At 42.4% G+C, this 16,815-nt stretch overlaps 1 protein-coding gene across 3 annotated transcripts in view; it reads left to right on the plus strand.

Moving 5' to 3' along the window:
- SLC5A10 (solute carrier family 5 member 10) overlaps nt 1–16,815 on the plus strand; it is a 546,087-nt gene that overhangs the window by 468,647 nt on the left and 60,625 nt on the right. For all 3 annotated transcript variants that reach the window (XM_069210113.1, XM_069210111.1, XM_069210112.1), the window contains exons 12-13: nt 11,527–11,695; nt 13,332–13,547. In XM_069210113.1, coding sequence (XP_069066214.1) covers nt 11,527–11,695; nt 13,332–13,547 — 385 coding nt within the window. The remainder of the gene's footprint in view (nt 1–11,526; nt 11,696–13,331; nt 13,548–16,815) is intronic.

The raw sequence follows: 16,815 nt of genomic DNA on the forward strand, positions 1-16,815 counted from the left end.
TCTTTAGAAGTCTGAAATGTCTGATGGCTTTTTCACTAGTGATGAAGAATTTCAGTATACTCTAAACGTAGTCGACACATCCTTTCACCCTAAGAAGGGGGTAAGGGCAATTAACATGACATCAAACAACATCTAATTTACACTATGACCAGGTTGGCCCACAATGAAAACCCAAGTCGGAAATAAAGTTAAAGGGTCTTATTATAATTTAATACTAGGGTAAAATGTAAACAATTCTCAAAAACAAACTGTAGAGGTACAGTAACACCATTGGGTGTCCGAACCTATGGAAGAAGCAAAGTCTAATTAACAGTAAACAAACTAAACACTCAATCACTGCTATACAGAATAACAATAAAAACACGTGGGGGCATATTTATAATGCCGTAGTGCCACCTTGGGCCACATTAACGTCATTATTTTTTACATTAATGTGGCCCAATGAGGCCGAAATCCCACGCCGTATTTACAGAGTGGCGCAATGCATGCATTGTGCCACTCTGTAACCCTTTTCGCTACATTATTCCTGCACCAGGCATAATGTATGCAAAGGAGGCGTTGCCCCGTTAGGCGAGCCAAAAAAATGGAGTTGCGCCATTTTTTACAGCACTTTTAACGCCTGCTTAAGAGCAGGTGTTAAAAGAGGGCTTCCATTCTTCAGAATGGGGCCCTATGTACTCTGCAGGAGTAGCGCCAATATTTTGGCACTACTCCTGCAGAGTACATCAATAGCATCATGACAAATGACGCTATTGCCCCCTACCCTGCGCCATGGTGCACCATTTTTTAAATATGACGCACACATGGTGGTGGTAGTGGGGTACAAAGGGCGCAGGGAAGGGGCGCTGCACTCGGTGCAGTGCCACTTTCCATAAAAGTGCCCCTTGGTGCTCAGAAAATAAGTATTGACCAACCCGTCTAAGCATTAGTGCAAATGAGAATCATCTAAATAGCTAGCTAAGACAAAGGGAATCTTTCAAAGCCAGCATGTTACTAATTTGCATTGGCTGGGCTACAATACATAGGGACAAAAAGCGAAAGAAGGACAAAAAGATATTGGAAAAATGACATCTGGGGCAAGATAAAGCTAACTAAGGTAAAGTAAGGTGTCAGCATATACGTCATAGCTCGGTCAAGAGTCTTCTCATGGGTCAAAGAAAATCTTAGTTCTCTAATCAAGCATCTGGGAAAGTGAGGGGCAAGGGCAAAGAGGTCTGTATTTCTCAAAGTCCAAGGGGATCTTCCCTCTCCAACCAACTGAAATCGATTAATCAGAGTCCAAAGTAAATGGTGATTTGTCCATTGGTAACGCCTATGGACCGGAAGATTTAATTGTCCAGTCCCCTTGCATCATACAACAGACATCTGCAACATGCTTATAGGTTCCCACGACCATCCTGGGAAAGTATCCATCCCTGGTGTACTGAACGACATTTAAACAGTATGAACAGGGCTAGTCTTCACTTTCTCACTCTCTGTGTGTACCGACTTTGACACGTTAGCAAAGAAGTAAAACAGTTTCCCACATTTTATGAGACTGAGGCTTAGCGGGCCTAACATGACAAGGCTAAGCAGAGTTAAAATGGCACACTTTATTCAAATACATTAGAACACACAAACCCCATTCAATTATAAACTGTTAGTTATAATTCTTGTTTAAACTTCAAGTTGCAGTAAAATATAAAACAAAATAACTTGTTAATACATGCCAGTGAATATGGCGGAGACATTTAGTGCACATCCGTTATGAAATTCATTATTGTTTTAAGATGAAATGCTTTCCAATATCATAAGGAAACATATGAACTCAAAATCAATGATTATATTTTAGTTTGAATGGTTATACCGTATTCATTTTACCACTACACTACAGTGAATGCACCTCAATATAGACTTTTAGTGCACCACTTTACAGTTAGCTTGTTATAAACTTCACAAGTTATAATGTCAATATGGTCACACGCAGATCAACATTGTGACGCCAAAGGTACCAGACAAATTTCAGTTGCACCACTAGAAAACCAATTGAGTACCACTGTATCCCATTTTCCTGAATGGGAAATGATACAATCACATTTTTCTGAAGGAGGGACACTAGCCCTCATTTCGAATCTGGCGGTCTCATGGCCGCCAGATTCGCAGATGGCGGTCGGACCACCCCCAATGCCACGGTCTGAGCGCCATATTATGACCGCAGCGGTCATGCCAAAGTCGGACTGCCAGCACCGCCAGGATTAGTCATCCCGGTGGTCTGGAGGTCGTGACAGTCCTAATCCGCCAGGGCAGCGCTGCAAGACTGCTTCCCTGGGGATTACGACTTTGTTCTCCGCAGGCGATTTCATGGAGGTAGAAGCGCTATGAAAAGGCTGGTGAAGTACCAGTGCATGGGGCCCCAGGGGTACTCCTGCACTGCCCATGCACTTGGCATGGGGAGTGCAGGGCCCCCCCTGACCAGCACCCTCACAATGTTCACTGTCTGCTTTGCACCTTGCACTCCGTAGCACTGCCGCCGGTTCAATTACAAGCCAGAGTCAATGCTGTAGGGTGTTTCCCGCTAGGCTGATGGGCGGAAACTCAGGTTTCCGCCCACCTACCTAGCGGGAAACTCGTAATGGGCTTGGCAGGTAAGTAGCCGTCAGAGGTTCGGCGGACAGTTTAAGCCGTCCGCGAAATCATAATGAGGCGCATAGTGTTTGTCTGTAACACTGTGCCCTTTTCCATGCAGCAAGGGAGTTGAAGAGAGTCTGAATATAGTGGGATTGGTTGAAAATCTGTTCAATACCCTTGAGAAACCAACAGTAGTACTCAGTTCTATTTTTTCAACACTTCCTGAAATAGATGCAATCAACCTTCCACAGGGATTGAGTTGCTCAAGATATTGGCATAGTCAGGCCGTCTTTAGGGCAGTGCGAGCGGTGCAAACGCACTGGGTGCTGAGCTCAGGGGGGCGCTGTCTTTAGCAATAACTTAGAAGCTTGCAGTTTAAAATCACCTACTGAAACGTTTCTTGTGCGTCCAGCCTTCAGGGAGCAATTAAAATATCAAGATACTGCTTGTGATTAATGTTCCTGCTTGGGAGAGAGATGGGAGTTTTGTTTAGGGGCAGCTTTGACTTGCCATAAAGTAGTGTAAAGGGTTAATATGCAGAGGGTTAATATGCCTGCTGCAAAGAACAGAACTATATTGTGTGTGGATTAATAAAGCCAACCTTTATAAGTGTTTTTAAAATGAATTAATGTAAGTGAAAGGAGGGCTATGGAGAGATGAGGGGCACATTTGCTGGGTGGTAGTGAGGGAATACGAGGAAGTGGTCATGGGGTAGAGGGCACCACCAGCCCTAAAGCCGGCTCTGAACGTGGACATCGATTTCCCTTTGAATCAGGAGGATGTCTGGTGAATGAGTTCCCTTGAAAACTTCTACGTTGAAAAAATGTTTTATTTGAAGATGGGTCATATTTCTTTTGTCTGCTATGATCATAATAACTAAGCAACAAGGGTTACTATTGGTACATTACATCATCATGCAGCAATTAATGTCACTTAACATAAACACCTTTGGAAAATGTACTAATCTCTCAATCTATACAGAAGCCTTTTTCAATGAGTTTCAAAAATGTATTGATTTCATTATATTTTTGAAGAATACTCTACTAAAAACAATGATCAGGTGCTTACACAGTGTTATTGAGTATTCAGTCAACAAAACTGGACGTACAAATCACAACAGTAGACCAATGAAGAAAAAATGATCATTGATACAGAGTTAATACTACGTAATCAAATAGCCTGATCTAAACAGATAATGAATAGGTTGGTCTAATTGTCTATTGCGTGGAGGGTGTTTAAACTCATATTGGTTTAATGGGTCGTCATCGGGGAAACCATCATGGATGAACCTGGACATTGACGGTTGTATTGTGGCACCTTTGAAATGATATTCAAAAGCCAGATGCAGCGTAACATTGCAGAATTTTTCCTGCCCTTCTCTGATCAAATTTTGGCTCTTCTAAAATCCTTTTTTCTCTAATCTGAAATCAAACATGTGACCCACCCTTTTGTTTTAAGATTCCCCGTCCTGAAGGTGGTGAGGGTGGGCTTATGAGGTAATACAATTAATTGGGATATGCTTGAAGAGAGAGCCCTGGATCAGGTTTGCGTGGCCTCTTTTCAAGTAGTAAGGAATGGGATAGAGAATTGAGTTGAGGAGGTTATTGGTGATTTGTCACTTATTCCTGAGGCCTTGCTGCAGCTGGATGTCCAGTATTGTTTTTGTGAATAAAGTATTCTCTTGTACTAAAACTAGGGGGTGTAATTGCGTCTAAACTGCCATTGATGCAACTTAGGCCATTGTTTCCGAGGACAGCAATTTTCAGACATTTACGCAGGGTACGCGAGACAACTTGTCCATACGCATGCTTTCGCTAACCTGACTGAGGCTGTCAGGAAGCTCTCTATAGCAGACATGTAGTAGTAGGTATAAAACATTGTGATCTTTGCTTATTTGGGTTTCATTTTATGACTCTACATAGCGGATCCCATTTGTTACATCAGTAGATATTTATCACCTGATTCTAAAAGCTTTTCTTTAGGGCCCCATTTAGAGGAAGGCAGTAATGGGACTTCTGCTGAAAAATCTTCTTCTAGTCTCTCACCAGCCTTAGAACCTGTCTCTTTCTACATGGTTGTCACCCTGATCAGGCAGGACCGCAGTCTTAAGATCTGGCCAAAGCTGTTCCTGAAACGCAACAGCCCAAAGACCTTTTTCCACCATTAACTAACATAATCTCCATCTCTTTCGCATTTTCCCTTTCTTTCTGCCTACTGCTCACCTACTGCCCTTCACTCCTCCATTTCCTATTTTTCTGCCTGCTCTGGCTGGTACCGGGCCTATGGTCTTATCGACTGGGTATCTCTTTGATAAGGGTGAGCAGGCCTGTGATTCACTTGCGTCAATAAGCCACTTGCACTATATTCACGCCTTAGTGGAATGCACCTGTCCCTTTTGAGGTGTGCCCCCCTGGGTGTTTGCCAACTGTGCCAAGACAGTTATGAGATTGATGTGGCCCCTCATCTAGCCAGACCTTTCTTGCTGGCCTCACTCTTCATTCTGTTACTTTTCTCGCTCTCTTAGCCTTCTGTCCTTTATCCAGCCCACTTCTCCCACATCTTCCAGTATCGTTTGAAGCTGCCTCAGTTGCCCTAGTGTGCTATTTTTCATTCACCCTTCTTTCTCGTTTCCTCTGCTTCTGTTCTAGAGTTCCTTTTATTCCCCTTCCTCTTTTCTCCCCTCTTGTCTGCCCCTTGTTAATCCTAAAAGGCTTATTAAGGCCTTCTCCAACTCTCCCACCACCGCTGTAGGCAGCACCCATGGAAAGACTGCCTGCCTTGCAGGCTACGGCTGCACTTACACAGGCTCATCAATAGGGCCCCTGTGCTGCAAGCAAGTCTTCACTGCCCGTGGCCTACGCTGGACACACCAGTGGATAATACTGCTGGCTTTCTGGATGTGCTTCCTTACAGGCCACAGTTAGAACAGGAAAACACCCCCATCAATGCTCCCAGGTGACCACCCTTGCCAACCAGAGCAGGAGGCCAAGCCTGGTGAATAATTAAGTAGACTCCAAAGACTACATGGGAGAAGGCTGCTTCTTCCAGGCCAAGCCCCTTCAAGCACCGTGCACTCTTTTGAAGTCAAAATGGAGGCGTTTTTAGGTTTCTCCCCACAATGGAATACAGAGCCAACAGCTACCTGGAACAAACTTACTCTTCGGCTGCTGAGACTAAAGTCCGACCCGGTTGGCTCGGCAGGTTTGACTTTTCCTGCAGTTTGTTTCTCTCCTTCCATGAACCATGAAACCGGACCCCTCCGCCGTGCGGGCGGCAGAATGCCAACAAACCAGAGCTGGTGGTTGGCCCTGCAACCCAATATGAGTGCTTTGCACTTAACCTAATTGAGCGACATTTTTGATGTATTATTCTTAATTAATCAGCTATCACATTACGAGAAGTGAAAAGACACCGAAAACTTGTCAGCGCACACCATCACAGACCTCTGAAACGAGATACCATGATCCACCTTTTCGTTAGGCGTCATCACGTGTTTTGGCACTTTTATGTCACGTGGGAGGAAATTTTCAAATCACGGAATACCCTCCTGCGTTTCCTGCCTCTGTCTTTCTTTTATTTAATCGAACTTTATTGGTGTTTCCTTTATTGAAAGACACTTTATTGGTGTTTAGTAGGGTTGCCGAACATTTTTACGAGAAGCGAAAACGGGTCCCTATGGCATGACAACGCAGATTCAGAAAAATACTGTCTTTTATGGGGAATAATTGTGAGTGTTTCTTGCTAGCAGCAAAAAAGCTAGTAAACTGTAAATATAAATACATTCGGGGAAATATGTGGTATGCTTTGTCCCACATTTATGCCACAAAAAGTAAAATCCAGATACAATGCAGTCATTAATACGTTTGAATACTATTCCAGGTTTAGCACACGTATGTAAAGGGTAGTAGTGCCTCTGTGTTCACTATTCCAGGTGTAGCACACGTATGTAAAGGGTAGTAGTGCCTCTGTGTTCACTATTCCAGGTTTAGCACACGTATGTAAAGGGTAGTAGTGCCTCTGTGTTCACTATTCCAGGTGTAGCACACGTATGTAAAGGGTAGTAGTGCCTCTGTGTTCACTATTCCAGGTGTAGCACACGTATGTGAAGGGTAGTAGTGCCTCTGTGTTCTTAAGTCGTTTGGCACCATCCTACTTCATGAGGTATGTTACCACCATGACAGATCTGTGAACGTTTTTTTTTCTCTGAAATGCCTTTATGACACCTCTTCGGGGAGGGGGCCAAAAAGACATAAATACATTCCCCAAACCACTCCTGTACGTAGAAAGCCAACCTTTCTGTCCAACGACAAATTCTACTGGGATGGAAGGCAGGCAGATACAAGGGATGGGATGAGAAAGATGGTCCCAGCAGCAATGATAATTACTGCTAAGTAATCTGACCATTTACTTGTCCCTTTCTTTTGTGAGGATGTACCAAGCTATAGTCGTTTGACTGGACACCCTGATAATTGTATCAAAAAAGGAGGGAGACAAGGGGGATACTCAAAAGGGCCCATCCTCCTACTTAACTATGGGCCTGATTTAGAACCCGGTGGACGGGTTACTCAGTCACAACGGTGACGGATATCCCATCCTCCGAAATCTAAATCCTGTAGGATGAAATGGGATTTAGATTTTGGTGGACGGGGTATCTCTCACCGTTGTGACAAAGTAATCCGTCTACCGAGTTCTCATTTACGGCCTATAAAAAGAGAGTCCTACTCCGTATTTTGTACTGAACCTCCTACAGGTGGGAAAAGCACACTGCTTTACATTGTCTTACCCTCGCCCACTAGGGTTCCCCCTTGGTGGCATGCTTTTGAATATTCAGAATCCAGTGGTTTTGCAGTAGGTTACTAAGTCCTGATAATTGACCAGAAAACCCCGTGTGACAGCATATGTCAGAACTTATAGTGTAACAAAGGAAATACAGTTAGATCAAAGAAACAGAAGACAGCACCATAAAACCAAGATCCATCTCTTTATCGCCACCCTCCTATAGATGATATTGACAAATAAAAGCAGAGAGCACAGCCCAAGAGGCAGCTTTCCAGATGTCAGAGATAAAACACTCTGAGCTTTGTTCCAGAGTCAGACATTCCTCCACGGACCTCCAACGTGTATATGTTGAATCCTCAGCAATGACCGAGGTATAGCCAGTGGAAATTACATATTCTGACCTAGCTTCTAAGAGAAGACACAGAAGATGTAAGACTTTTTCAAACAGCGCCAAAATTGGCTGACTGGGGAATCAGAACCATGAAACTCTGCAGTCCCATGCAGGAAGATGGAGGTAGCCCAGTGGAGATTTGATTTGAAGAATAAAAAGCATGGTCCTTTTCTGAAACCAGATCAAGAAAAATCAGGGAAGAAAGATGGAGGGTCAGTCTCCTTTTGTAGATTCTGTTGGAAAATACCTCAGGGATGAAGTTGGAATCTAAACTGAGTACCATGCTGTCAGGGAAAATTCGCAGGTAATGAGGAAAACACAGTAAAGAACCCAGCTTTTCCAAACTTTTAGCTGAATTAATGGCTCTGAGAAATAGAACCCTGAGAGATAAAAATGTCAAACAAACGTCTCCCATGGATTTAAAAGGAACAATCAAGGCACCCAGCACCAAATGGAAAGGAGGTACTAGAGATCTGGCTATAGGTCTCATCATAGACCAGCCTTTAAGCAAACATAAGACATTAGGCTTCAAGTCTTCTAACAAAGCCCTGTTGGCTCCCACTTAACTCTTAAGATAGATACTGCCAGACCTGTTTAAAACCTATCCAAATCAAATTAAAGAAATAGATCCACTTCACAACTGAAGGCTGTACTCCCTGAGCCCTACACCAAGACTGAAAGCAAGCCCAAGGGTCTTATATACCCTTAAGATAGAATCCCTGTGAAATTTCTCGACTCCCAAGGACATGTTGCAAAAAAAAAAAAAAAACAACTGAGGAGTCGTAACCCTTCAAAAGCAAAACCATTTACCTGAGTCTTTGGAAAGTTGAATGTGGGAGAGGAGAATTATTACTACCCAAGCCTGATCCTAATGGATCCATAACAGGAATTTCTGAAGAAAGGGAATTTGAGGAAAGGCATGCAGAATACCTACTGGTCATGCACAAGAGAGCGCATAGACCGCTCAAGCCTGTGATCTGCAAACTGATAGCACTATATGGGAAGCTTGGTATTGTGCTGGGAGGCAAATAAGTTCAGAGCAAGAAGGCTAAACCTCATGCATAACCAGCAAACACCTAATGGGACAAAGAAAAGTCCAGAGACAAGGGAAAGTGACTGTAGATGGCATCTGTTTGGTAGTTGAACAGGACTCTTCCAAGAGAGACATGACATGACGATCTGCCTAATGTCTGACCTTGGTGATCGATAAATCCCTTATAACTAGTTACACTCAGATACTTGATATATGACTTGATCATCTTGTTGTCTGTTTCTATGAAAGCATAACCAATGGGAAATGCCATCATCTGCCTTTGACCCAGAGAAAGAGAGTCAGGGAAGGGTGAAAGAAGAAGGAAGAGGAACATCAGAAGTGTTTGGCAAGAGGAGGAATCAGGAATGAAAAAGAATATGCAATAGTGAGCTAGAGACAGGAGGCGTTAGGTGGAGGAAGAACGAGGAATGAGGTGGAATCATGACTAGGCATCTCTGATAATGGGCAAACCAGTAGGATTCAGTTGGGCTAGCAGACTTCTATGAAAAACTTTGGTCCGTCACTAATTTATTCATTTATTTGAACAAAATAAGCACTGCAGACTTTGTGTTTATTCCGCAACATAATCTTATTAACGATCCCATCTTTATTGGTGGAGTTCTTCATTTATTTGTACATAACACAATAAAAACACACCCCATCTTCTTAGGGCTTAGATACTAACTCACTCCAGATTTGTATTCTCTGCTTCAAATTTTGTTTCTTTCTGCTTATAACAGTGATTGAAGACGATCTTCTGCATCACTTAGTGCTCTATAAATGGACCATTTAAAGTTAATTAAAATAAAAAGCGAATCAAATGCATGCACACCTGGGCAACAGCCCATTTCTTTCCATTAAAATGGGCATTCTCTCTAGATTCACAGTGAAATGTGTAGTGCATATCCTAAGCAAAGAAACAAGCCAAGATGGCGACTGCAGAGGCGTGCATTTCTACGAATCGTCGCACAGAGAAGGGGTTGTGCTGAGTTTGGTAGAGGGGATTACACTGGTCGGTGGATCTCAAATGCTGGATTTCGGTAGCTTGGAGTGAGAAGAAGCCCAGCTATTGGAAGTAGAGGACACATACAAAAAAACATAATGATTCAAGTAGTTTTAAAAACTCAAAATGAATCAGCTGTTGAAATTTTGTAATTTGAAATCCAAACGGTCCGAAATCTAACGCACTTTGTATTCACTCTTTACTTTACCACAAAATCTCAAACCCAAATTGTTGACTTAGGTTGAAGTATATTTAAAATGGATGAACAATGGCCCACACAGAACATTTAAGACTAGCATGTGTTCAAATACCAATCAAAGGAGCAGCCAGTGTGTCACCAGGACGGGCCGTCGGATACTGTTTCCACATGACACCTCTGTAATGTAGTTATGCTTCCTGCAACACCCACCTCCACCTTGCACAGGTATTTATGGCTCACCAGGGAATGGAGAGAGGGTTGTGGGTATAGTTTGCAGGTTACCACTAAAATTACAGATGGTCAGTCCTTGGAACTCAGGTGACAATCTTTCTGGAGTATCAGTGTGAAGTTGTGGAGCTTTGCATTAAATAATTACATTCAAGCTTAAGTCTTGGAGGTAGAGTTCTGGACGAATATCTGTGCTCTCGATTAGGGTGGGGAAAATGTGGGGATGTACATGATTGCATGTGTAACTCATGATTTATATCAAATGCAGCAACTCCGAATATAATGTACACACACATTTTCACACATCAATACGGGTTGTACATTGAGCAGACATTAAAATGATTACCTTTCTTAGTAACCTGCTAATCGAATCTGTTCCTCTTCAGCCACGTTGATTGCTTTTCATTCAAGCATTCTGAAGCTTTCTTACACTTCAACAAGTGAGCATGCTACTCATCACATCTAAGGGGCTGAACAAGAGACTGGTGGACATTGCAACTGCGACTGAATACCCTCTGCCCCAAACTCACTGTCCATCATCCCGAGTTAAAGGCGACAGGCTCCAGGCAGTTGAAGCCTAGCCATCCTACTGTCCACCCATTTTACAGTGGGCACTCGCACAGCTTTTTTGTTGCTGTCCATCGCCGCCAGGTAAATCCTTGGAATGAGGAACGTATAGTAAAATAATTGACCGCCCACACCATGGGAGAAAGCTCCTATGGTGTAGAGGTGGTCATTTCTTTCACCTTTTTGCAAAAACAAACTCCCACTTTCAGGAGATTGATGGACTTCCATACTGTTTGACTGAGTTTTCTGTCAAACTTTTACAACGTTGACAAGAACCACTGTAATGGCTGTTTCCACCAATGTGAAGAGATGTGTGGCGGGCTGGTGGACATCTTTAGATTCAGGCGAACAGGATGTCTTTCAAGGTGACAGAGCAATTTATTCTGCCACACTGACAGACATTACTCCATCCTCCAAACTCTAAACATACACTTAGTAATTGATTGATCTTGATCTTTAGATGCTAAGGTCCTTACTCGTGGGATTGAGATTTAGATTGTAAACATAGAATTAACCAATTAAAATGGCTCATTTAGCCTGGAATCACCCAGGCAAGTGCATTCATTTATATAGTAAAGAAATCATCCTTTTGAATTGGTTTTTAAGATATATTGAACATGTATAATGTGTCCTCCCACAAAATATCAGGTATGCACATTTTAGTAAACAGCGAAGCATGGGGACATCCTTTAAACGTTTTGTTTAATTGTTAATTTCAGAATAGTCACAGTGGTCCTGGTGGCAGTGAGTGTTGTGTGGATCCCCATATTGCAGAGTGCAAACAGTGGCCAACTCTATGTGTATATTCAGTCTGTAACCAGCTACCTGGCGCCTCCTGTCACAGCAGTCTTTGCCCTGGCTGTATTCTGGAAAAGGACCAATGAACAGGTAAGGGTCTTTAAATAGATTGTATAGACTATATGACTCAGATTACGATACCATATATATGCAATCTAATCTGGAAAGGAATAGTCAAGGAGAAATAATCCAAGGAAACAGAAGGGATGCACATGACCAGAAAATATCTAAAGGGACAAGTGATAAAAGGAAAGAGAAGGAATCTAGGTGGCGAAGTGATCTAATAGGGAGAATGTTCTACAAGTGGTGATCTGAGAAAGAAAAGATAACATTTCCATCTTTAGAACACATCTTCTCGTACAGAGAAATTATAATTATGACTCTGATCACTTCTACTGATTTAGAGAAACTTCCCATTAGAAGAAAACCTCCTTGTGTTGACTTATCCTGTCAAATCTCATATCTTCTTGGTTAGATTTGTTATTTTCCTTTAGCCAGTTTGTCCTGTCAGTGATAATTAGTTTTCCCTGTACCTTCATTTCATTAATCTCTACGATCACTTCACTTCTCTCTTATCACCTATTTTCCTCTTGATTACTTCTTCTTTGAGTCTTCCTGATCACTAAAATGACATCTTGTGTATCTGATCATTCTTTCTCCTTTCTCTAGTTCACCCAATAATTTTATAGTGATTTTATTGAGAAGATATGTCAAAAGGGAGGGACTGTTTTAGAAAGAAGAAAACATCAATAAAAGGGAAGAGATGTGATTAAATAAGGGCACGATTCAAGGAGGCAACATGATCCAAATTAGGAGAATGAATCCAAGTGGTGAGAGATGATTAAGGGGAAAATAATCTAACAGGGTGACTACATCTAAGCTAGGAAAAGTGACCTCAAAATATAGAATCAATCTCAGAGGTATGAAGTGATATTTCTCAGCAGTGATCCATGATGGGAATGAAGTCTAAAGGATGATGAACGATAAAGGGGAAGATGTATGATCCAGTCAAGTAAGCATTATGTATGGGATAGCTTAAGCAAGTGTGGATAATGGGCCAAAGCAGTATATGTGAAAGAAATAATGGACAAGAATACAAGTCGTCTGGTGTGGAAGAAATTGACTAAATGGAGTGGTCATATAGCCGGATTGAGAAGACATGGCCAAAAGGAAGATAAATGATTTAAAGGACGATATATGATCAAAAGAAGTTAGAATAAGTGTACCTTAAGGGTGGTGTACAGACCTGCTGAAGAGAGGTAATCTGAGGAAGGAAGGTCATTTCAGGAGGATATGTGGGAGAAGAAGAAATGCAAGAAAACATAATTAACCCGATAAACAATACAAAACACACAAGCGAAAGAGGATATTTCTGAGATGATACATGCTTTAAGGAAAAATGGTCTGCTGGAGAAAATGGTGTTTTCTTTGGGGAAGTAATGGAGTTAGTGTCATAAAGTAGGAGAAATGGCCAAGGTAGGATAAGTAAATCAAGAACGATGATGTGGTTTAAGCAAGTTGTGATTGGAGGGAGGACTGGTAAGCTACAGAAGAGCATTGAGGAATAATTTTTTAGATAAAAAGTGATTTAAATCAACAGGAATTAGCTAAGGCATGGAAAATGTTTTAGAATGTTGACAGTGATCTAGGGGAGAGACCAAGATAAATGAAAGTGAAGTGATTGATCAGATTCAGACATTATTAAGGAAAAGTTTATTTTTTTCAGGGCGCTTTCTGGGGTTTGATGGTGGGTCTGGTTGTTGGCCTTGTGAGGATGATCATGGAGTTTATCTACCCAGTTCCTCGTTGTGGCGTCTATGATGAAAGGCCTTCAGTGATCAAAGATGTTCATTACCTGCATTTCGCCATCATCCTCTGCATCCTGACCATTGGAATCGTTGTGGTCATCAGCCTGCTGACAAAACCGCCTCTGCAATCACACGTGAGTGAATTGTCTGCTGTAATAATACATGTAATGCTAACAGTATCAACGTTACTCTTCCAGCCAGCACATGCTTCCCTGGGAATGAGTGTCTTCACTTTAGTCCAACGGCAGACATATCATCACTAGAGATGAACCTGGGATTTTATCTAACACATAATTCTGTGTCCAGAAAGTTAGAGGCAGGCTCTTGAAAGAGGTCAATGAAGTGTTAGGCCTGAATTTTAACCCTGATGTGAGTTAGTCACAGGACCTTCAATTGTGTTTTGGCTTTTACTCTTTCTTAATGTAAGCTGATTGTTCTGCTCAAATGTATCCAGACACTAGCTGGACTCTGGTACATTATACAGAATTCATAGACGATTTATAGACCGCTATGTGAATCAACAAAGCGATACGTTCCAGAGACTTTAGGAACTGACAACAATATTAACTACATATATGTGTACAGTAGATAATATGAAGTGTTGGTCATTTGTTTGGTTGTCTCAGAAAGAAACCCATTTGTCTCTACATTACTTTCCGTATCTATTCTGATTAAGCTGACTAGTATTTTATTTATGTAGAGAGGTCACTTTAATGATTTTTCTGAAGTTCTTGGCTTTTGTATTAAGGCAGTGGCTTTATCATTTTACGGTTGTGCGTAGAGCACACCTTTAGGTTTCCTGGAATCAAGTAACCTTGTACTTGCTCAGGTGGCCATTTCACCATCCTCCAGGCAACACCAGACAGCATGGCAAGGAGTGTGTTAAACTTCATTCTCTTGGTAAAAAGCTGGACCTAATACTTTCCCCACCCTTTCACCTCTGCTTGTGTATAGAAAGCATACTTTCCTCTGGCTTTCAGCCTGAGCCATCGTTAAAGGTATTTCTTGGGAAACGCTGGATGAGAGGTCACAAGCCACAGCTGCTCATTTGGATTTTGTAGTGTTTTGGCTTAACCTAGTCATGCAACATGGTGTAAATACGCATATTATAAACTTTCAAATAATTTTACCAGGCAGAGTAAAAAACCTCTTTAAAGCTTACTAGAACTTTGTGACCAGCATAAGGGTTTGCCAAACCTTTGCTTCTTTTGAGGCTGCATCCATTGAACTGAGGGGCTTGATGCTTCTGTGGAGATATCTTCTACGAAGTCTGGTTTCTGCAGTCAGGGTGCCAGAAATTATAGCAGAAAAACCTACCCACAAACATGCCCCTCTATCAAGACATCATAAAAGAGCATGCCATGTCTCAAATATGGGTGGTTGTGCTCCATCATAGTGAGCCCACAGCCTTACATCAGCACACGTTGCCGCAGACAATTAACACCATATTGCATACTGCAGCCATAAATAATAGCATTTTGCAGGCTAAAAGAAGCGGTTCTCATCATGGAAAAATATGTAAGGCCACATCGGAAGCTAGTAAACCTTACTGCAAATTCTAGCAGTACACACAAGTAAATGTGGTTTGGAATCTTCAGCAATTCTGTATCCAAGCAAACCACTGGCTTTCAATGGCACAGCTTAAAATTAATGAGTGATAAATGAGACTACAAGGTGAGTTGCTACTAGTACTGTGTCACCTAAATCACGATAATTGACGAGGAGCTAGAACTGCAGTGGTGTAAAAGCAAGGAATTTTGTTGTGGCATCTGTCCTCAGTGAAGAATCCCGAGGAGTCGCCATGACTACTCAAAATGAACAACGTGAGTGTCAGCCCAGGGCTCCATGGATGCTTAACAGGGGAGCTATCACTCAGCACACCTAGAAGTTGTCTGGTGTTTCTGGACCCAATTTTAATACCAGTACAACCCAAGTGCAGAAGAACAGGAGCTACAGGCCAAGGGAGGCGCCAGCCCCCTCCTAACTCCTCCACCACCATCAGGGTAGCAGGCAGTTCTCTCCATAGAAACTCAAAGCTTCCCCACCCACCCACAACAAATGACCTCCCCACCACCCACCCAACACCCCTGACCCGCAGCAGCCCATTAAGATATTTAGAACCTGCTCAGACCAATTGGTAAATATCTATGTTATAGTCCCCAGAATTGAGAAAACGTGATAAAGGACCAGTAAATCCAGATGTGAAAAGTTATTCCCCATTCTTGAGGCTTTAAATCATAATCCCACTTAAATATGAGATATACCGAACAGAATTGTTAATGGGAACCTTTTAATGAGGGCCTAAGAGGAAAGTGGCACATGAGGCTCGGTTTAAGGGGTTGCAGAGTCACATTCACAGCATTCATGGTACAATAGCACTTCAAAATTTACAAGAAGAATGGCCATGAAAAGGCCAACGTGAAATATTGAACGACTTGTAGAGGTTTGTTGCATTACAACCACATAGTGGTTTGTCATGCAACAAACCTCACAGCATTTCTGATGGCACGGAAGCACTGGAATGCTCACAGCTATGTGCATAGAATAGGGTATACCCAGGGTACAAGGTCACAAAAGTTGAACATTGAAAACAAAACAATCCATGCATGAGTGCCACAGTGTCAGTGCACACATTTGGAAGACTTTACAGATCTGCCGGTCTAGTGGTGCCACTAGTGGATGGGGTGCTTATGTGCATGTGAGAAGAAAGCAGGATCTGCATAAGGAAACAGGCACTGATAGGGAATAGGTGAATCAGGTGAGATTAATAACCACGGCAAGTGATAGGTTGATTACATTATCGAAGTTAGAGAGGTGACTGCATAATTAGTCATCGGCAACCTGTTCTATGTGACCATGATAAGTTGTCAGGAGAAGAATGTGGCAGGAGTGTGCTTACCTATAGAAAACTCACAGCACCACTGGCCGAACAATTCCCAAATGGCTAATGCACATGTAATGGTCATGGTGTTGTGAGGTTAAGGGTAAAGTTTAGCAGAGTTGGAGAAGGTGCAGGATACTGTGCATCAGCAGCATGTTGGTGGAATACCACAAGTGGTGCATGTTACTATAGACAGGATTCTTAGTCTCCAGGCATGCCATGCATAACAGCTGAGACAGCACAAGGACACACCAGTCTGTTCAAGACTCTGCCTTGCCCCACAGAATTTCTCATGTTCCTGTTCAGACAACCGCCACTTGTGATGTTTTTGCTTATTTTGTAGCAAGTTACCCATGTATTTCACTTCCACTCCTCTGTGGAGGATGTTCAGCTCATCAACACAACCTACCTCATCCTACCAGCTCCCAGACAGACATTTACTGGTGATACGAGAAGTCCTATGTTCGGCCATGAACTACTGGTACGGGTCAGTGAATAGAGTGATGTACCCGTAGTGCCCA

This window comes from Pleurodeles waltl, chromosome 10 (genome assembly GCF_031143425.1).
Source record: "Pleurodeles waltl isolate 20211129_DDA chromosome 10, aPleWal1.hap1.20221129, whole genome shotgun sequence".
Taxonomy (NCBI): Eukaryota; Metazoa; Chordata; class Amphibia; order Caudata; family Salamandridae; genus Pleurodeles; species Pleurodeles waltl.